Source organism: Crinia signifera, chromosome 6 (assembly GCF_055691185.1).
Source record: "Crinia signifera chromosome 6, ASM5569118v1, whole genome shotgun sequence".
Classification (NCBI taxonomy): Eukaryota; Metazoa; Chordata; class Amphibia; order Anura; family Myobatrachidae; genus Crinia; species Crinia signifera.
The window spans coordinates 90,792,542-90,814,424 of record NC_139222.1 but is presented as its reverse complement, the minus strand read 5'-3'; the positions used below and the strand labels follow the sequence as shown (position 1 = coordinate 90,814,424).

The 21,883-nt window shown below is 41.6% G+C and overlaps 1 protein-coding gene across 13 annotated transcripts in view; it reads right to left on the bottom strand.

Moving 5' to 3' along the window:
* Window positions 1–1,026: 1,026 nt before the first annotated feature.
* Window positions 1,027–21,883, bottom strand: part of ZMYND8 (zinc finger MYND-type containing 8) — a 98,120-nt gene continuing 77,263 nt past the window's right edge. For 7 of the 13 annotated variants that reach the window (XM_083146430.1, XM_083146432.1, XM_083146429.1 and 4 more), the window contains 12 exons: window positions 20,651–21,132; window positions 19,894–20,034; window positions 16,432–16,584; window positions 15,812–16,327; window positions 14,581–14,979; window positions 13,882–14,066; window positions 10,164–10,244; window positions 9,937–10,015; window positions 9,170–9,409; window positions 7,303–7,451; window positions 4,676–4,765; window positions 1,027–2,238 (listed from right to left, as the gene is read on the bottom strand). In XM_083146430.1, coding sequence (XP_083002556.1) covers window positions 2,137–2,238; window positions 4,676–4,765; window positions 7,303–7,451; window positions 9,170–9,409; window positions 9,937–10,015; window positions 10,164–10,244; window positions 13,882–14,066; window positions 14,581–14,979; window positions 15,812–16,327; window positions 16,432–16,584; window positions 19,894–20,034; window positions 20,651–21,132 — 2,617 coding nt within the window. In that variant the 3' untranslated portion in view covers window positions 1,027–2,136. Of the gene's footprint in view, window positions 2,239–4,675; window positions 4,766–7,265; window positions 7,452–9,169; window positions 9,410–9,936; window positions 10,016–10,163; window positions 10,245–13,881; window positions 14,067–14,580; window positions 14,980–15,811; window positions 16,328–16,431; window positions 16,585–19,893; window positions 20,035–20,650; window positions 21,133–21,883 lie in introns of all 13 variants that reach the window. The other 6 variants (XM_083146439.1, XM_083146440.1, XM_083146438.1 and 3 more) reach the window with 5 other exon arrangements.

Genomic DNA, 21,883 nt, shown 5'->3' with positions numbered 1-21,883 from the left:
GAGGTGTGGTGGCAGGCTGCGCAGCGTGACCTATGACATCACATCACGCTGCTCAGTGCTTCCCAGCATCAGATTTGTAGAAGCTCCAATCCACTCTAATGCATACTTTTGGCACACAATTAGATGCCAAGCTGGTGTACTCTCACCTCCACACATTATAGGATACTTATGTATTATCTGGGCTCCCATGTTAATTGCACCCCATTTTTTCATACCCCTACTATCCAACTACGCATGGAGTCGATTTTATATAGTGTGGCGAGCGCAGAGAGCCACCGTGCCCGAAGCGTGGCGAGGGGACGCGGTCTCATAAGAAAAACGGGACCCCAGATATTACATAAGTACCCATTATAGTGCAAAACTACACTTTTGTGGGGATATAGTACTCCTCCACATATTGTTTATTCAAACAAATGGGACTATACCTCAGAAGTTTGTATGAATGAATTTGCCTCAATATAGAATATTTTTGTTTGTAATATTTTACAAATGGTGATTAAAAGTCAAGTTTTATATTTGACAAATAAAAGAATGCACCATAAAGGGAATTTCTTTGCCTGGACTAACTCTCAGCCCAGCTACACCCATGAGTACAACTGAGTCTGGCTATTTTCAAGACGTTCCAGTACGGTGGAATAACCTACTGTACTATAACCTTTACATACTACACTGACATGACTTTGGGCACTTCAGTGTATTTTGGGTTTTACTTTAAGTCATTTGTATTGTTCAGATATTGCTTGTTTTTGTGTGTTTTACACAGTACAGTAGATTAATTAGTAAATTAATGATTATTAATAATTTTCTATGTCTCTTCTTATTATGCAAGGGCCACCAGTTAGAAGTACACTACTCGATCTCTGGGTCTTACCAATATACTCACTGAGCACCAATCTTGTTATGTTATAAACATCAATTCCACTGCATTGGGCTGTGTAGCATAGATGACAATTACTGTACTGATAAAAAAAAAAAAAAAAAAAAACAACATGCACATAATTTTTCACACAAAAGAAACAAAATAACGAAAAGGAAATTTCTGGATTTAATACAAATTTTATACAAAGAAAATGTGAAAAAATACTTCCATATGCTAAAAGCAATTATGTTTGACAAGGAACCAAGCCAGACTAACCGTCCAGTCCATTTAACCAGAATTCTTTCCTCTCACTTAGAATTAACAGGCCGATGTCCTGTCTCCATCATACAGAGCTGGTTCATGTACATCCTTTATGAACAATGCGAAAATGAACAAGACGAAAAATTTACAACAGATTGTACTGGAATGATATCATACAGTGAGTTCTCTCATATACATACATCGTGTCCGAGTTTGTTCAATGTTTGTATTTTACACAACATACGAAATGAAACTACAGCGTAAATGTAACAGACTGGAAGATGTCTTTCATTAATGATGATGCTCTTTTGTTTGCACAATGCCTATCCGTGTTCTCCCATGTGCTCACGGAAAGTCTGCTTTCAGCCATACACACACGTGCTGTATAGCGTTCAACTTCTGTTCTGGAATCTGGTTGTTTATGTTCTTGTGTTATTTTGCTTGCTTTTAACCCCCCCAAAAAAGGCAAAATGTTACAATATCTTCCGATGATCAGATTATTTTGTAAAACAAAAAGTATTTGTTGTTAAATGCACAGAAGGATCTGTACAATATTTCTATCTAATATGTCTTTCGTCTACATAATAATAGGCGTAGAAATCTCTGCATATGTACATGTTCTATCAGATCCCAATTTGGAAGGTCCGCACGCGTTGCCTCCGCATTGCATATGAGTTTGGGGCGGGGCGTTAGCGAAGTCCCGCCCCTTAGCGTATTTCAATTAGCCAAGATTTTCATCCGTTTCTGGCAATCGGCAATGGTGTTTTAACGTCGTGATTATCATTCCAAGTAAATGTTCATAAGTTAAAGTGAATACAAATATAAAAAGATGGTTTTCTAATTTTAATCACATCCACAAATTGTACATTATATACAAACAGAATGAGCCGTTTTGGTAGATGTGAACAAGGTCCTGGTTAATACTCTGTCACATTGTAGTGTTTTTTTGTTTGCTTGGTTCATTAATGCAAGACCATGGTGCTGGGTCTGGATTGGCATTTCAGACCTTGCAAAGGTCACGCTCTCCTTACTTGGACAGGCATGGTGGTTTGCACATACTGAACGCCTGCTCGCACTGCCACAGTTCCGGCATTTGGACTCACTACCACGGGGATGGTCTGTTGATGAGAGATAAAACATGTTATTGAAGGGGGAGAAATCATTCCCTTGCTTGGATTTTATGCATAGAATAATTGCTGTTCTCATTGGCACATAATATACTATAGAGCATCGCAATGCAATACAGGTGAATGCTAGGGACCATTACTCTTGCCATAGTTGGAGGCCAAAGGTCGCTCATCTCCTGTGTACATTTCTTCCTACAATAGGGCAGGAATATCAAATTTTCCCAATGATTATAATATACTGAAGCTCCCAACAATGCAGAAGAGCAGACTTCATTGGTCTATTACTCACACCACAACTTGAGTCATAGATTTCCCACCTCTGGTATAGTTATACATGTACAGAAGGATAGGGATAGGGATCCTAGGGATTGTTAGCCCTGCTCTAGCTGGAGAGTCTGCTGTATAGGTTCATTTAATTCAAATAATATCTGTTTTCACTGGCTCTGTGTGTATTGGAAAATATAACAATGTAATAGAGCAGACGTCTAAGGACAATTATTCCCTTCACAGCTAGAGAGTCATAGACTACCCACCCCTAAATTCATGTATCATAGGGCAATCTCTTTTCCACATATTTATTAACTAAGTAGGTCGCTACGTTACAGAGGGACTTAATAAACTGTAGACTTGGGCAGACAAATGGAAAATGAGATTTAACATGCAAGGTCATGCACTTTGGGAACAGAAGCAAAATATTATATATAGAATATATATACTGCAAGCCTTGAGAAAGGTCCATGTTGGACCGAAACGTTGGAAGCAGCAGTGATTTCCTGAATAAATCATTCAAAACTTGAACCATCTCCATGACGTCTGGTGAGTGATATTTTTCCCCATTTGGGGATTAATACACTGGGTCAATCATATATGTAGATAGTGTTTACACACTTATCAATTTGAACAAAATTGCTCCCCAATTTTGTAGTGCACACTGACAGAATTCTAATTCAGCTGTAGCCAGTTTTACTTTTATAGCAAATTATAGCAACTACAAATACTGTGTGGTAGATTATTATATATTTAAAGTTATATTAGCTTTAGAGCATAGTTTACTTAATGGGTCTACATCACTATAGAGTCAGTGTATAAATGATCTCATAGAAAGAGTGGCTTCCAGTTTACACAAGTCTAAAGCCCTGTACACATGCATCGATTTTTCCCGAATTTCGATTCCATTTTGCTTATAGAAGCAAAATTGAATCGAATCTTAAACCAAATCGAATGGTTTTTGTGTCACTTTCGATCAACATTCGATTCGATGCGCGCTCCCGTTTTCACAAAGTCGAACAGAAAAATCTACTGTGCAGCCAAGGAAATATCGAATTCAATCAAGTAAATCGAATGTACAATGTACCATGAATGTATATCGAATTCGATATCAAATGCAAAAGTACAGATCTAATGCCAAATCGAATGGAAAGCTCTAATGCCATATCTAGTAGAAAATCGAATCTAACATTGAATCAAAAGCAAATCGATGTGTGTGAACAGGGCTTAAGAGTGGTAGCAGACAAGCAACCAAAAATCTCTGCATGAAATCCTTGGGTCTGATTGCAAGTATGGAGCAAATTTCCAAAACCATATTACACTGCAGGTTAGGCAGATTTAAAATGAGCAGAGAGATTTAGAAATTGGATGGCCGTGTCCTAGCTAAATTCTAAATTGCAATGTAAAGAAAAAGCTGTCCAGAATACTTGGGGCTACATGCAAAACACGTCATTTACCATGCATGCAAAAGGAATAAAAATAAATGTATTTGCACCCTTTGCATTGCAAAATATTCATTGCATTGGAACATAGTTGCTCCTTCATGTAATCATTTAAAAATAAATCCTATAAATTAAGCATAGTACTGAGCTGAAATACAAAACATAATGGTTAAATTCTTTAAAAAAAATCAACAACAAAAAATAGATCCTACAATCTAGTATTGAATTACACAATCTAGTTTAAAACATAAATTTACCTGTCATTTAACAAACAAAACAAAAAAACTCCAAAACATAAGGTAAGGAAATAAGCTGCTTATTGTAGATGATTTCTTGTATGGCTATAGTAAATTATGTGCTTTCTACACCAATCATTCTTGAAGATACTGTACACATACAACAGACCTAGACGGGACAAATCTCATACAAATACATATACAAAATTTAGAGCATGCAAAAATGACTACTATTTATACCTGGAGAGAGAAATGTTTGTTACAGAATTGTTATCATGCTGCAGCACAGAATGTGGGAGAACACTGTATGAAACGTAAAAGATACAGAGCAAAGCGAGTAAGATCTGAAAGTAGAGCGAGTGCAGAGTGCAGGGTGCGGGGTGGAGGAATTGGTGACACTGCAGAAGCAACACAGAAAGAGACACTGAAGTACTACACTACTTGGATGCCAACAACAGACTAGATGAGAGTGTTGGTACTTACAATTGTGGGTTGAGTAGTTGGAATAAAGGCAGTGGTCTGCGGCACGTGGACCAGTTTTATAGGCTGGCTGCTTGTCACACCTGTTGCTATCTGCAGGGACAGCACAGGGAACCTTAGATAGCAGACTACACCATGAGGACAGTGACTGCTGCCATACACGCCTGCCTCCTAACACTGACCAATATGGGCTTAATATGAAGGTGGAGGGACATCTAGTTCGGCCTCTGTATAATATAGCAATAAAAGCTGTGGCGTACGGTCTACCCAAATCATGTAATGCAAACTCAATGAGTGTGAAATATGGAGCAGGTCACGAACATTTCACATCTCTCCTTCCCCACCTTCCTGTGATGGAGATGGCTTTGTTACTGCATTCTCACCTTTTCTTACATGTTCATGGTCTTTGATTGGAAAGTAAGAGACCTTTGTCACAATAGCAGGAAACAGACTGTATTTATAGCTGCAGGTTCAATCTTGTAGTAGGAAGCCACAGAGATTGTATATTGAAGGAGACTTTTTTACTAGCTAGAGCTAGACATTATAAGCTTTCAAGCAGGACACCTGACTGAGGAATTAGCATGTGCTCTAAAGCGCACCCGTTAAATCAGCTTGGCAATAGTAAACATTTATCTAAGTTGGAGATTTGCATTTACTTGTATGCCTGTAAGATGTAAAAATGGCATTCCACTGTGGCCCATACAGAGGGCAGAGCAGTAGTAAAGGAGTGCATACATCCTTCATACATACTACAGATGTGTCCTCATACATCTTGCCTCTATACGCCCTACACTGCGCGATCCCTGATACCAGCAGTTCCTGGGCAACTCTGCTAATGCCGGGCTATTTTTTTTGCTGAATATCTAATCCACATCGCTATGCGGATGATGGCCCTTATTCAGATCTGATCGCAGTACAAATTTGTTCTCAAAATGGGCAAAACCATGTGCACTGCAAGTGGGGTAGATGTAACGTGCAGAGAGAGAGTTACATTTGGGTGCGGTGTGTTGAAACTGAAATCTATATTGCAGTGTAAAAATAATGCAGCCAGTATTTACCCTGCACAGAAAAAAAAATAACTCACACAAATCTAACTCTCTATACATGTTACATCTGCCCCACCTGCAGTGCACATGGTTTTGCCCATTTTGAGAATAAATTTGTACTGCGATCAGAACTGAATAATGGCCAATATGCACAGTAGACTCTGATGATTAAAATGATATGCACCATACATATATTCTGTGTGTGATTGCAGCTGTACCTGCATATAAAATGCTACATTACAGCCGCATATTTTAGTCAGCACAGTCTGCTTGTGCAAAGTGATATGAATAAGGCAGGGGGGGGGGGGGGGGCACAAAAAATGTGTGCCATTAGAAGCCTGCTACAAGACTAGGCACAACTAGAAGGACTGTTTAATGTTCCTGGAGCAAAGCTGTGGGAGGAAACATCTATGTGTCTCAACAGAGATGAGGATTCAGTCAACTGTGACATAGTAAGAGCCATCCAGGTAAGAACATTCAGTATGCAGCTCAACTTGGAAGTCCAGTCAAAACAAGATCCCAGGCAAGCATAGCAAAACAACTGGGCTCAAGGCACAATAGCATATAAATAAATGCCAATCCACAACCTGGGGACAGGTTCTTTGTAAAGGCCCAATTTCTATACAACCTCTATGGTTTTCTAGCACATGTGACGCCTGTTTTGAATATTACATGAATAAGTAGCAGAGCCCTCTTACCTCTATGTCTGTCTGTTATTACCCAGTCTTCTTTTATTTTTAAGGGGCATACACACGGAGCACATTAGTGCTATTTTCTAAGCAATCTGACTAGATTGCTGAGAAAGTAAGCACAGATCTCTCTGTGTGTATGCCCAGAGAGATTAATTATCTCCTGCTGACTAAGTCAGGGCATGCAGCCAAAATCTAGTTAATCTCTCTATGTGTACAGAATGAGAGATAGTGATGGAGATCTCTCATTCTGAACCACTACCCAGCTTTTTTTTGCTTAAGCAAAATTGCTTAGCACAAATCTCTGCATGTGTATGTGCTCCCTATGGGAGATCTGGACACCGAGAAAACGCCTACCCTAAATAGCTTAGCAAAATAGCTTAGCACACATCTCTACGTGTGTATGCCCCTTTACTCTGCTGGCAATATACAAATAACTTTGAATAAATATTTATAAAGATTACAGTGTTATTGAATTAGAGAATTTGTGCCCTCAGAAATAGTTAATAGTCTATGGAGGCTTAAGGGACTAGATATTTGAAGCTTTATCATTGTGAATCAATATAAAATAGGGGAAAATGATGCCATAATTTAGCTACTCCATAATGCAGGAATGAGAAATGACAAGTAAAGCGTTATTGTCTGTCACATAGAGGTAGAACAGTGAAAGAAGGGACGTCTCCTGACAGCCACCACTGCACACACTGGGACACTACACACCAGGAAATAAGAGAGTTTTCCAGGTATACGGCATGGATGAGTTATTGGGAAACAAATGGGAAGCATTTTAGAAATGGACTGCAAGCGAGAAGCTCATCTCCTCAGCAGACAGACAGACATAGATGTGGCATCACTCACTTTGGATTTGGGCAAGCTATCGACCAGCGATACGTACAGTGACACTCTCTTTGCTCTTTTCTGAAGCGTTCTCCTTTTCTTTTGGTGTGGTGGCAGTTTCGGTGGGCTGTGGTTGAATGCCGGCTGTGGGCTGTGCAGTTTTATCTGTGCCAACTTCCGGGTCAGCTTCTTGCTGAGTTGCAGTGGCTGCCGATATAAAACAGATATATGTTTAAAATAAGGCCACACTATGACTGAATAAAATACATAGGAGTAAGAAATGGCGCAATTATACACTACAGATGTGTCCTCATTCACCTATTCATTTTGCGCCATATGACATGATACACAGCATGATGCTCTGCCATGGGTAGCAGGACTAATCATATCTTATGTAAACTAATTGTATAATTTATAAAATATATGATCATTTATGACTGGATAAGGACAGATTAAATATTAAAATATGGTCGTAAAATATATATATATATATATATATATGAAAAGTCCAATTAGCGCGCAAGTCCTTGTTCTTTTTAAATAGCAGGAATGAAACTGGCTTCTTCCACACAGAATATTACAGCACTTCAGATCATATGAGACCGGCAGCTTCCTCAAATTACCCTTGCGGGCACCTGGATTCTCAGGTAGTGGATTTTCTAAGAGAAGAAAAGAGGAGAGGAGGAGGAGCGCTCCAAATAGTGCTTTATCTTTTTTTTATTTTTCAACACAATAAAATATCCGACAGGTACACTTCAGAATGGCATCACGTACCGCAATAAACGGTTAGGCACAACCGCGGGTGATAAACAGCATAAATCAAAGCTGACAAGCAGCAGAATAGCAGGATGACTGGATACAAGTGCTCTCACCACTCTCTCCAACACGGAGTTCAGACCGACGCCAGGCCACGCCCCTACGCGTTTCGTCACGAGGACTTCGGAGCGCTCTATTTGGAGCGCTCCTCTTTTCTTCTCTTAGAAAATATATATATATATATATATATATATATATATATATATATATATATATATATATATAAATTGTATCAACAGGGGTAAATTTATTTAGTACAATATTGAAAAACATTAAAAAAACAATTTTTGCAAGTAGGCAGGAGGCAATAGTAGGCAGGAGGCAATAGGTTCACCAATGCGTTTTGTCTGTCTGACTTCAAGGGGTCTATCTATACCTTAACTTTGGATCTGTCTCACTTTGTAGCTACTGTACATCTAAAAATCACTTATAGTGTACTGGGTGCTTAGGATTGGTATTTTGGGGCAGATTTATTAAGCTTGGAGAAGAGATAAACTGGAGATAAAGCGGAGAAAAGGTAAAAGGAGATAAAGCACAGCCAATCAACTCCCAACTGTCTTTTTCAAACACAGCTGATTGGCTGGTCCTTTATCTCCTTTTACCTTTTCTCCGCTTTATCTCCAGTTTATCTCTTCTCCAAGCTTAATAAATCTGCCCCTTTATCTCAATGAAGCTGATATAATGCTGCAGATGATGCAGAACAATGCATGGCGTGGCTCCCACATAGCGGCCCTTGTTTTTTTTTTAAAGATCTGAGCTGCACCCCGCTGCTGCATGCAATGCCAGTGGCAGTGTCCAGGGTACCAGTGCATTGTACTTTTATCACTTTACTGATGGCACTAAAACTCATGTTCGGTACAAAACTGTGTGGAGGGACGCATGGCGTGGCTTAGTCACATGCTCTGTGGCACACCAATTGGGGCCATTTGGCAGAGTTTCACAATAGTTTGTGTGGACACATCTGCATAAACACAATTGTTATTATTAATTTCTACTAGTGTTTGTAAGGAACACTGGATCCTGACCTGTACAGTATAGTATAATAACATCACAAGACTAATATTCAGAATAGCATGTAGTTGACATTAATGTGATACATAAATCAGTACCTGACTGTGTGCAGGACTTCATGTGCTCGGGCCAGTGTGCTTGCTGGCAGGGGTAGTCACAGTAGCTGGTGTTCCAGCAGCAGTAGAAAATAGCTTCCTTTTTGCAGTTGGCGCACCACTGTTTCTTCTTGGTCTCATCCACTGCCTGCTGTTTCTCAAGCTCTGTTTGTTTCTTCACCTCTGCAATCAGCCGGTCCCTCTCCTGCTCCAGACTCTGCCTCATCTCAGCCATGGTGAGTTCTGAAAAGGAATAAAAGACATCAGGGCTCAACACAGGTTTGTTCTTCTAGTTTAGGATTATGTGTGTGTCTGTGTTATGAAGGGCTGCTGGGGGGGGGGGTGTGTGATACTAATTACCTGGGCCCGGGTTTGCTGGAAGCTTGCTGGGCCCTCCCCCCCCCCCCCCCTTCCGTCCCTCCCGGGCATCAGCAGTAGCACACTCCTACAAGCATGTGCTGTGCTGACAGCAGGCTCACTAACAGCATGAGAGCTCACGCTGCTGAGGGGGGGGGGGGGGGGGGGGGGGGTTGGAGACAACAACACTCCACCCCCTCAACTTTAGAGTGTTTTTTCACCCCCCCCCAAACATTTTGGGGATGTAGCCTAATAGCGGGAGGTGGCCACGCCTCCCAATGTTAGGCCACACCCCCAAAATTTACCGGGGCCCAGAATACCTCTCGACGGCCCTGTGTGTATGTTATGAGAGTCTGTGGTCGAACTGCAGCATACAAAACACAATCCAATTGACTCCCAAGCCTGCTTCTTACCCAAGTTATGTTTCATTTCCGACAGCTCCTGCTGATGCAACCATTGTAGCTTATCAATCTCAATCCGTAAGCGTCGGATCTGTGAGGAGGAGCAATAATTCAGATGAGACCGACGGATAAATCTACACATTTTTCAACTATCTCACAAGCAATCATCTGACATCACTACTAGCGATAACTTTATCTGATGGAGCGACGCATGAAGCCAGAAGACATACACTGTATACCTCGGCTATGGTGCTCCCGGTTGTATTCTTAGACAGGTCGTTGTAGATTTCCGTCATAGTACCTTTGATTGCATCCATCATCTAGAAACAAGGAGAATAACATGTTATACTGTAGGTGATTATATCAGTAATTATGTCAAGCTGTAATCACTACAGAACGTTTCACATAAAGGTTATATTTTTCACATAGGAACTACGACTGGACACCAAGATCTTATAATACTACAAGAGATGTTATGTATCATGGCAATAGTATATACACTATTTACTAACATACTACATAGCGCATATATATTACAGAAATATAGAATCTTTCATATCACTAGCTGCCTCTTTGGTTTATGATTCATTTGGTCAGGAAAAAACTAAACTTCACACATTTTATGAACATGACTATGAACTAGCACCCGTTTCAGGACATTCATGAACTGAAAAAATGACATATACATATTATGCACAATAATAACAGTCCCCCCTAAAACGCACTATTCTTTAGCGTACCATTGGCATCACTGCAATCTATTTATAGAGTCTGATGATAGGAACGAGAAAAATCACCTCTGCATTGCAAGGCTTAAAAAATACACATACAAAACACTAGTAAAACTGCATGGCAAGAAAAAAAGCATTTGACATGTGGTTGTTGACAGCGTTTTACAGATACCGATAATGTAGGTAATGTTGTCAAGGTTTTGCCAATGTGTTTATTTGTGGTAAGAGATGGGTATAGCATTTATACTCAATGAAAACTAATTTGGCCAACTGTCTCTAACAGTAGTAGTGCATATAATGCGCTCTCTATCAGCATGTGATACTGTACGCCGCTTTTACTAACATAACCACAATAGAGACATTGGGGAACAGTGATCACAATATGATCATATTTAATTAAAATTTTAACAAAGATAATTATAGGGGTTAAATGAGAGGGAGCGGGGTGGAACGGAGTTCCACCACCTCTAATGGTGAGGTGGATAATTTTAACCTCCACATTAGCCCTGCACAGTAATTCTCACAGAAAAGCATTCTAGTTTGCAGGGGGATGCCAAGAACCCTACCACTGGCCCTGTCTCTGCCTAATGGGGGTAGGGGAGGGGGGGTTAGTAGGTGGCATAGAGAAATGAGTTGCCCCACCTCTGCATGACCACTTTAAGCCCTGAAATTATATTGGAGCAACTAGGTCCTTAAATTTCAGAAAAGCAAACTGTGGTAAGTTTGAGGAGTCCTTAAAGTATATAAACTGGAAGGAATTTTTTAAAGGTATGGATATTCCGAAAAGATGGCAAACTTTAAACAAAATACTGCTGGAGGGCACTGATAAATGTATTCCTAGGGTAAATAAAAGAACAAATGTCAAAAGGAAACCTATGTGGCTTAACACCAAAGACAAATTTGAAATCGCTAAAAAAAGGAGGGCATTCAAAGCGTTTAAACAAGATGGGACACCAAAATCATTTGCCTTATATAAAGAATATAATAAGAAATGTAAAAATACAATCAAGATGGCTAAATTAGAGACTGAACATAAAATAGCCGCAGATAGCAAATCTAATTCCAAAAAAGTCTAGTTATATAAACGGGAAACGGTTAAGGAAGGAAAATATTGGCCCACTAAAAAATAAGCAGGGTACCCTGGTAATTCAAGGAAAAGAGAAAGCGGAATTATTCAATAAATTTTTTGCTTCGGTATTTACAAGGGAAGAATCTTCAGAAGAAATCCCACAGATTAAATGCTCGGCTCCCAAACTGTATGAAATAGTCATAAAAAGATTACAGAACCTAAATAGTAACAAATCTCCTGGCCCGGACGAAATACACCCGAAGATAGTAAAATAATTGAGTTTTGTCATAGCCCTACCATTATATCTGATATTCGAGGAATCAATATACTCGGGGACGGTACCAAGGGACTGGCGCATGGCGAACGTAGTACCAATATGGAAGAAAGGTAGCAAAACTAACCCTGAAAATTATAGACCGGTCAGCCTTACATCCATTGTGTGGAAAATATTAGAAGGAATAATAAGAGATCGTATCCAAAATTTCTTAGAACAGGAGAAGGTGATAAGCAAGGCTCAGCATGGGTTTGTCAAAAATAGATCAGACAGAGTGGTGGTAAATGGCATACATTCCAGCTGGGGTAAGGTCCGAAGTGGAGTCCCGCAAGGTTCAATATTGGGACCCACCTTGTTTAATATATTCATTACTGATATAGGAAATGACATAGTGAGTACAACTGCAATATTTGCAGACAACAAGAAATTGAGTAAGGAAACGAACTCAGGAGAGGATATGGATAAACTACAAAATGACTTAATTAAAGTGGAAACGTGGGCGGAAAAGTGGAAAATGCAGTTTAACGTTGATAAATGTAAAGTAATTATGGGAACAAAATTGAGCATGCAACTCTGTTGTAGAGAAGGACTTGGGGGTCATCATAGATGAAAAATTGGGTACTAATGCACACTGCTCAATTGCAGCAGCAAAAGCAAACAGGACACTGGCATGCATTAAAAGGGGAATGGTTTTAAGGGATGCCAATGTGATAGTGCCTCTTTACAAGGCATTGGTGAGACCACACTTGGAATACTATGTTCAGTTCTGGGCACCGCACCTTAAAAAGGACATAAATGAATTGGAACAGGTACAGTGAAGAGTGACTAAGCTAGAAAAAAAGGTCTTGAATCACTAGAATACAAAGATAGGTTAACCAGGCTGAATATGTTTTCACTGGAGAAACGGAGGTTGAGGTGATATGATTAGTATGTTCAAATACAGGATTGGGAATCATATTGAACTGGGAGATGATTTGTTCACTAACAGGCCTATACTTAGGACATGCGGGCATGTACTGAGGCTTGAGGAAAATAAATTCTGTACTGAATTAGAGCAGTAAAATTCTGGAACTCATTGCCGGTGGGGGTGGTTACAGCAACTACTTTTAATGAATTTAAATCAAAATTGGATACATTTTTGGCCACTAAGGGAATCCTATAGATATGACTCACTTAAGTCACTAGTTACAAGTCAGATAGGATGAACTCGATGGACTAACGTCTTTTTTCAGCGTGGAATACTATGTTACTATGTATGTATGTTACTTTATAAAATGTTCAACAGAGGGCTCAAGATGTAAACTTAAGTATTCTAGATTTAGATGGTTTACCAATTGTGACTACAAAAGTGCAGTGGGGGTTGGAAAGAGGCAAAATTTCAAGACTAGACATTTGGAAACTTTCAATCCATGTGACTTGTGCGCGCTTGCAAGTGTGGTGACCTTCTAAACAGGATTGGGATGAACTCAGTACAAACAAGTTTACTTAATCTTTCTCTTTACACTTTGCTGTTACCCTACCGTGAAGGCAGGATCTCATTGCTTACCCTGCGTCACCAGTACTATAGGCTACAAGTCGGTTATTCTGGAGGTAGTAGTCAGTGGTAGAGGAGATGAATTCCTTGTGCTGAAAATGATGTCAGCTTGCCTACCAATGCCAGCTACTGGACAGACCTTGGTGCTGAGCACCTTGGATACGAACATGATTGCAGCCTCTTACTAACCGTTGTGAATATAGAGCAGGGCGAGTAACATGAGGTCTAGCTTACTGTGGCTGCAGGTTGACTTTTGAAAGTATTTTGGAATTAAAATCAATAATATGCTTTACAAAGCGAGCAACATAAGGAGATGCTGCTGTGAAACACTAACAGATGATGTACTTACCTTGCTGGTGTATTTAGCGATATCAGCAGCAACATCAGCAGAGGCAGTAGCTATAGGAAGGTCGTTAGTGATTGACGTGGTCAGAGACTGTCCGGGACTGGTCACCATTGCTAGTGGTGGGGCACTGGTCACCAGGGTTATGGTGGATGTAGTGGTGGTTTGTGTTACTTCTTTTTGTTGCACTGCTATAATCACAAGAAGATTCATCACATTACACTTATCTCATCATTAATGGCAATAACGTACATATTCACTTGTTCCTTTCTTCCTCTAGCAAAATCTAGAGGTACTCCAGAGTACACAAGTTATAGAACGGTTATTGTATATTTGCTGTGTCACTTGAAATTGTATTCTCCCAGAAAGCCTGACTATTTCTCTGACAAAAAATACATTTGATTTAATCGGACAGGGACCCTGAGGGGGCTCACCTCATGTCACATGATCGATCATTCCATTTAATGCAAGCGTTTGTAAAATGTACAGGAGTAGGTGAAATTTTATGAATCCTATTATGAAGACATAAAGCCTCTTATTACTTTAGGAAAAAAACTACAACTATTGCTAAGGACGTCCATTTCATTTTAATAGAAATGTGGGATCCTCACGCTTATATAGATGTGGGCACCAAGAATCAATGAATAAAAGGGAATAAAACAAAAAGTATCTCTTGGTACATTGGTTGTGACCTGGGGTTTATACCTTTAACAGCCTGCCGTGTCTGGTATCTCGTCCCTTGCGGAGACTGTGGTGGTGCAGGTGTGGTTGGGGGTGGTGGTGGTGGTGGTGGTGGAGGCTGCTGCTGCTGTTGCTGCTGCTGTCTCTGAACTTTCTGCATGTGCCATTTCTGGGATGAGGTTTGAAACTTACTGGAAGAATTCCACATCACTCTCTGCACGGTGGGGACAGTCTCCTTCGGCAGAAGGGGTCTTTGTTTCTTCACCGGGCTGCCTGTAGCAGCAGCTGGAGCAGTCACCGCTGCTACTGCGCTGGTGGTCACTGTTACCCCGACTGCAGGGACCGCCTGGGCTGCAGATCGGGTCATGATGGGGGTTTCTGCCGGTGGCTGGCTGCTGGCATTAGCTGCAGCTGATACCTTCGCTGCACAGAGAACCATTCAGAAATTATTATTATTATTTTACACTAGCACAATGAATACTTAAGCTTTAAATAACCTGAAATGGGTGAGAAGTCCTCTCAATATAGACCATCAACTATTACAAATGAACCCAAGCACCATTACCAGACATTTTGGGCAGTACATACATTTTTTAGCACTGCGCTCCCCTCGGCTAGCCAGTCTGCTTTAAAAGATATGAAATTAAATTGGTTCCTGAAAATGGATCCATCTATCCATCTTGATCAGGGATGGGAAACTACGGCCCTCCAGCTGTTGTTGAACTACTCATCCCAGCATGCCCTGCAACAGTTTTATCATGACGAAATAGAAAAACTGTGGCAGGAAATCCTGGGATGTGCAGTTCAACAATAAATGGAGGGCTGAAGGTTCCCCATCCCTGATATAGATATTTAAGGAAGCCATTTTTTATTTACTCAATATTTAGCGGATCTATTCACAAGAAACTAGTTCCTCATTGCTCAGTGATGTCATGAGTTCTTAGTGCATTAATAGGCTTTACTGTGATAAATATTGGTTCAGCTTATTTCATGGCTGCCTCCTATATGTGAATACAGGCTACACTTTAATACCCCTATGGGTACGTAGAATGTATTTGTAGGAGTACTTTTATTAACACATTTATTTTCAAGTCTTCGGTCTACTATTCATGAATACATTGATGTGCAAAAGCAGTATTGATTCGCATCCATCCGCAAATGCTTGTCCCCAGAATAAGGAGTGATAATAAAGTGTTATTATTAATAATAATAATATTAATAATAATAATAATAATAATAATAACCACCAACATACTTTCTGGGTGCTTTGCTGGGGTTTCTTTAGCATCTTTTTTGGCTTTCCGTCCTTCTCGCCCTGAGTGATCCTCTCCCAAATCTATCACTAGCTCATTCTCGGAGTCAGAATCCAGTCCAAGGTGTACCATGGGGGAGTCAGTCTCGTCCTTCCCAGGCAGCTTTTCTTTAGCAGTGTGTGGCAGTGGTTTGCTTTTGTCTGGAACATCCTTCGCTACAGCTGAAGCAGCCTTCTCCTTAACCAGTGTGTCCGCTTTCTCTGTTGCTAAGGATGAGCTTTTAGCCTCATCCTTTACTTCTGCCGGGATTGAGGGCTTGACTTTCTTCTTTATCGATGATGAAGCAGAAACTTCTTTTTCAACCTTCACACTTTGCTTGTCGTCGTCATCACGTTCATTCTTTGGTTTCTGCTCCTCATCACTCACATACTCGCTATCGCTAGAATCGGTCTTCTCAGATTCCTCGGAATCGCTGTGCTCCACTGCGGCGTATGCGTCATCCGGAATTTCATTAATTCCTGGATTTAAAGAGATGATAAACCAGCCCAGTAAATCAAACAATCTACCATGCAGGTTTTAATTGTCCATTTGCATGAGAAGTGATAAAAAAATTTGGAGATACCTAATTGGGCTTTGCAGCTCTCTATAGTCTTGTCAAGATTGAGCTGAAACCGGCTCCGGATCTGTCTCTTGGGAGATATGAGCGGGGTGGGTGTGGACTGCTGAAGAACAGATTCACTGAGCTCCTTCAAATCCATTTCCGCTTTACTACGATCTAAAAATGGAAGTTCACATTAGTTTAGGAGTACTTTTCAGCCATGAAAAAGACGTAAAATGTGCATTTCTTTTAAACACAAAAAACATGCTTTGATAGATCTCCAAAATTTTATATTACTTGACCCTTTGCGTGCCAACGTTGCTGTAAGAGATCCCAAAAAATATCCGCTAAAAGTGGCAGTGCCGCTCACTGCGGCTGTCCTTTTAGTATAAATACAAATACAGCCAAAGTCAATAAATTGAAGTTTCGTTAAATATTGCACCCAAAAAAGGAACAGTCGCCGTGAGATATGCTGGCATTTTTATCAGATATTTTGAGGATCTCTAACAGCAAGCCGTTCACCACACATACACAACTGAGAAAAACGCCACACAATCTATTAGCATACACATTAACCCACTGCAATTAGATACAACATCGATACAGCAAAAGTCTCCTTTTAATTTTGGGCACACCTTATATTATTCCTCTCATTCGGGTGTCAGAAGTGGAGATGCATCACCTACCCAGAAGAGGAGAAGGCCTCCCCATCAGGTACTTACGGGTGGACCTAGAGTCTGTCATGCAAATTATATATCACAGGGTTTGGATGCTTAACGATTCAACCCAGTTTCCCTTTATTTTGTGCAACATATGAGAAGGTTTTGAATCAATAGACCTACATGAGAAATTAAGAGATAACATACTCAGGGATAGTTTTATTAAGCTCGGTGAAGTGATAAAGTTGTCTGGTCTTTATCACCGGCCAATCAGCTCCTACCTGTCATTTTTCAAACCAAGCCTGTAACTTCACAGTTAGGAGCTTATTGGCTGGTGATAAAAAAACGCCACATTATCACTTCACTGAGCTTAATAAATCTGCCCCTCAGTCCACTAAATCTGGCTACATTAACAAAGAGAAAGAAGAGCTTTCCCTCCCATGGCCTGACTGAGGATCTTGTCTGTGGCCAAAACAAAAAACATGTAATCTTCAAATAGAAGCACCTTAAGTATACTTTTAGACTGCATATGCTCTAAAGAATCTAAGACAGATTGTGCCCAATATAGCAACCATTGAGGCTGACGACAAGTGCAGTTTATTACTTTGGCTATGGTCTTCTGTATGACTGGCTATGTTTCTTTGAACGCATGGCTTCTCCACCCCCATTACCACCCAGCAAATCCTACTAAAAGTCACTGACCCTGCTTCAGAGTCTCTGCTGCGTCCCAGGACACATTTTTTGATGTGATTTCGATGCATGAGAGAGAGAACAACGGTCAACTGCACACATAATGGCACTGCCCCCATCTCAGACCCCATGGGGAAATACAGAAGGGTACAGATAATACACAAGCAGAGTGTCTGTCAGTGGGGGCAGTTTTTCCTTTCTGAGGTAAAGCCCAGCAACTGCTTACTTCTCTGGATACGCACCTACAACTAATGCCCAATCTAGAGTTGTACCTTGTTCATTGGACATATCCCCTTATGCTCCTCTGTACCTAGCGAGATCTGTTTTAGTATTAAAGTTACCACCTGATTAGTGATCAGCTCCTGGCTTATTACTAATAGGCAACCACCTCCTCCCTTCTGGGAGAACAGCAGCTAATAGAGGCTCCAGTGCAGGTTCTTATCAGTGTGCATGTGCCTGTTAGAACTAGCTGCACCTAGATCTTTAGTCAATCCCTATTCTCAGTAGTGAACAGATGGTGGGGGGGATGCATTAACATCCGCCGCCCCACTTCGCTGCACATCGCCGGTTTCCGCATCAATAATAAATCGCACTAAGATATGCCAATATTATCACAAAGGGCAGCTCTTGCGTTAAGAGCTGCCCTTTGCGAAGCAGCTGGTGACATGACAGCGAGTCCCTGACTGTTCTCCCCCTCCTCCTGTTGCCACTGTGCCTGGCTGCTTGCTGTCGGCTCCTACTCCTCCTCCTTGCACCCGGAAGGGGAAGTACAGTGCTAGCGAGGAGGAAGTCATTAGGTGGGAGCGGTGGGGGGGGCGGTGGCGCGGAAAGAAGCCCATAGGCTTCTATAGTGAATCAGTAACCCAACATGCGGGTTTTAATACATACGAAAATGTGGTAAAGCTCCAAATAAGGGGGTTTGTACCGCATTTTTGCTTTAGCGCATCCCACCCATCATCTTCAGTGGCTTCCTCAATGAGGCCTGGTACAAGGAGCAGTTCCTCTATTCCCACAGGGAGATATTGGATGCTACTGTACACTACAATGGTAGTGTTTCTTCTGGTACTTGTTTCCTAGCACGGCCACAATCTTGTGGATCGTGTACCTTTAAGTTAAGGTACACGATCCACACGATGGACCCGATTTCCTTTGAAATCAGGTCCATTTTGCCGGCAAAGGTACAATATCGGGGGCATCGCGTCGGTCGGGACCATTAACATTGGTCCCGACGCGACCGACGCGATGCCCCCGATTTCCCCATAGGCTTCAATGTTAAAATATTTTTTAACATTGAAATCGTGAGGATCGCGTCGGTCTTGTGCCATTATAATGGCACAAGATGAGATGGACTTGATTAAGTCCATCTCACCTTTAAAAAAATGTGAAAAATGTGAAATGGGCCAATATGACCCATTTCACATTATAGATGTCCCCATCGTCACCCCACGATAGACGCCAACCCGAAGCGTGGCGAGCGCAGCGAGCCCGCGAGGGGCGGCGGTGCGCGTCCTCCGACCTTTTCATTCCCCTACTATCCACGTCGGCGTGGAGTTGAGAATAGAATAGTGTGGCGAGCGCAGCGAGCCACCGAGCCCGAAGCGTGGCGAGCGCAGCGAGCCCCGCGAGGAGACGCGTATAACTTCACAGGTTCGCCACACTATTCTATTCTCAACTCCACGCCGACGTGGATAGTAGGGGAATGAAAAGGTCGGAGGACGCGCACCGCCGACCCTCGCGGGCTCGCTGCGCTCGCCACACTTCGGGTTGGCGTCTATTGTGGGGTGGGGTTTACGTCGCTAAATTTGGGGGTGTAGGGAATATTTTACATTGAATCCAATGTAAAATCGGGTCCCAGGGACCCGATTTACATTTCATTCAATCAAAAAATCGGGTCCAAAATCGGGTCGGTCGCGTCGGTCGCATCGCATGCGATGCGATCGACCCGATTTTTCCGACACGACCACCCCGATGTAAATCGGGGTGGCCGTGCTAGGAAACAAGTACCTTTCTTCCAAAACAACCCCATAGTCTTTGTTTCTTGGTGTCCTAAGGTGAGCATCCACAAACAAGGATTGTATTATGATTAGTGACCATTTAGTTGTTATCTATTTTCAATTCATTAAAATTGAGCACTGACCAAGGTTGAGGTTGAGTATGCTGCCCGTGCTGCTGTTTCGTTCTGGTTTGGATGTTATTGGTGTGGAAGACTGAGGAGAGAAAGGTTTAGGACTGTCCGACACGCTTCCACTGTGTCCTGTTTTTGAGGCTACAGGAGAGGCTGTAAAACAAAACACAAATTTATTAAACTAGGGCCAGCGGGAGATGTATGTGCCAAATACCTCAGCCCACCCTTTACTTGGGACTACTGCTATGAAAAAGGGTATTATTTTACATAAAATAAGTCTTAACAATTTATATAATACAGTTTTAGCAGATAAAAGAACAAATGGTTTGAATAGTAAAATTTGACAGCTATCAAATAGACAGCTATCAATTTATTTTTATTTTTATAATTATTCATTAAGAACATTATTCTTTACAGCCAAAATTTCACCCTGCCAGCTGCCTTTCTACCCCTTCTTCCTATGTTTTGGCAAACTGGCTTATTTCCATAGTTTGCCGCATCTGCATAACAGTCTATATCAATTGATCGATACTTACTTTTTTTAGTTACTGTCCCAATAAGCAATATTATTCCCTTTTCTCTTTCCCTCCACAACACAATTTGTAATATCTTTGCAATCTGTTCCCCTTCTCTAATTCAGTTGTCCTCTCTCTTCTCCACTATTTGGCCAGATTAATTGATGTAGAGTGAGGTCAAAGTAATATCCACATAAATGTAGACTCCGGTGTGTATAGTTAATGCTCAGCTTTGTGTTACTTTGATTTCTCACCTGTGCTCTTATCAATAAAGTCCATGGACTCCTCACTTGCACTGAAATGACTGGACACTGCTTTCTTGTCAGCATCTTGTTCCGCATCTGAGCCAGTGTGTACGGATGAGTTTGTACTCATCGGAGAGCGGGGCATGTCTGTTAATGATATCCGCCGACCCCCACCACTATTTAACATGGGCTTGCTCATTAAGATCTTCGGTGATGCTGTCATGTCGAAGTTCAATTTGACTTTTTCCTGCTTGTCAGTTTTTGCAGTGCCAGCACTAGGATTACCGGTGTCCAGCAACATTTGGTATTGGTTGTTCGGTGTGTAAGGCGTCCTAAATGGAGCATAGTTAAATACGCCAAACCTCTTGCGGATGTTTTCCACGTACACCTCCATTTCTTGCATGGCGCTATTAAAGATGCTTTTTGTCTTTTTTACAGAAAAAGGGATTTCTTTTGACATGAGGTAGCAATTGTTCATTGGAACCCAGGCCCTGAAAGAAAGTAACAAACATTTCTCAACATCGCCGGATACAAAAATGCAATGAATGCATAACAAAATAGGAGTGCTGTGCATTTATGGGACATTTATTGGGCTGGTCCACACGAGTATGTGTGGCCTTCATAAGAAAGGATTTGGTACTTGTTTCCTAGCACGGCCACAATCGCGGGCATCGTGTACCTTTAAGTTAAGGTACACGATGCCCGCGATGGACCCGATTTCCTTTGAAATCAGGTCCATTTTGCCGGCAAAGGGAAAATCGCAGGCATTGCGTCGGTCGCGACCATTAACATTGGCCCCGACGCGATGCCCGCGATTTTGCCATAGGCTTCAATGTTAAAATATTTTTTAACATTGAAATCGGGAGCATCGCGTCGGTCTTGTGCCATTATAATGGCGCAAGATGAGATGGACATAGTAAAAAATGTGAAATGGGCCAATATGACCCATTTCACATTATATATGTCCCCGTCGTCACCCCACAATTGACGTGAACCCGAAGCGTGGCGAGCGCAGCGAGCCCGCGAGGGGCGGCGGTGCGCGTCCTCCGACCTTTTCATTCCCCTACTATCCACGTCGGCGTGGAGTTGAGAATATAAAGTGTGGCGAGCGCAGCGAGCCACCGAGCCCGAAGCGTGGCGAGCGCTTGAAGTTATACGCGCCCCCTCGCCACGCTTCGGGCTCGGTGGCTCGCTGTGCTCGTCACACTTTATATTCTCAACTCCCCGCCGACGTGGATAGTA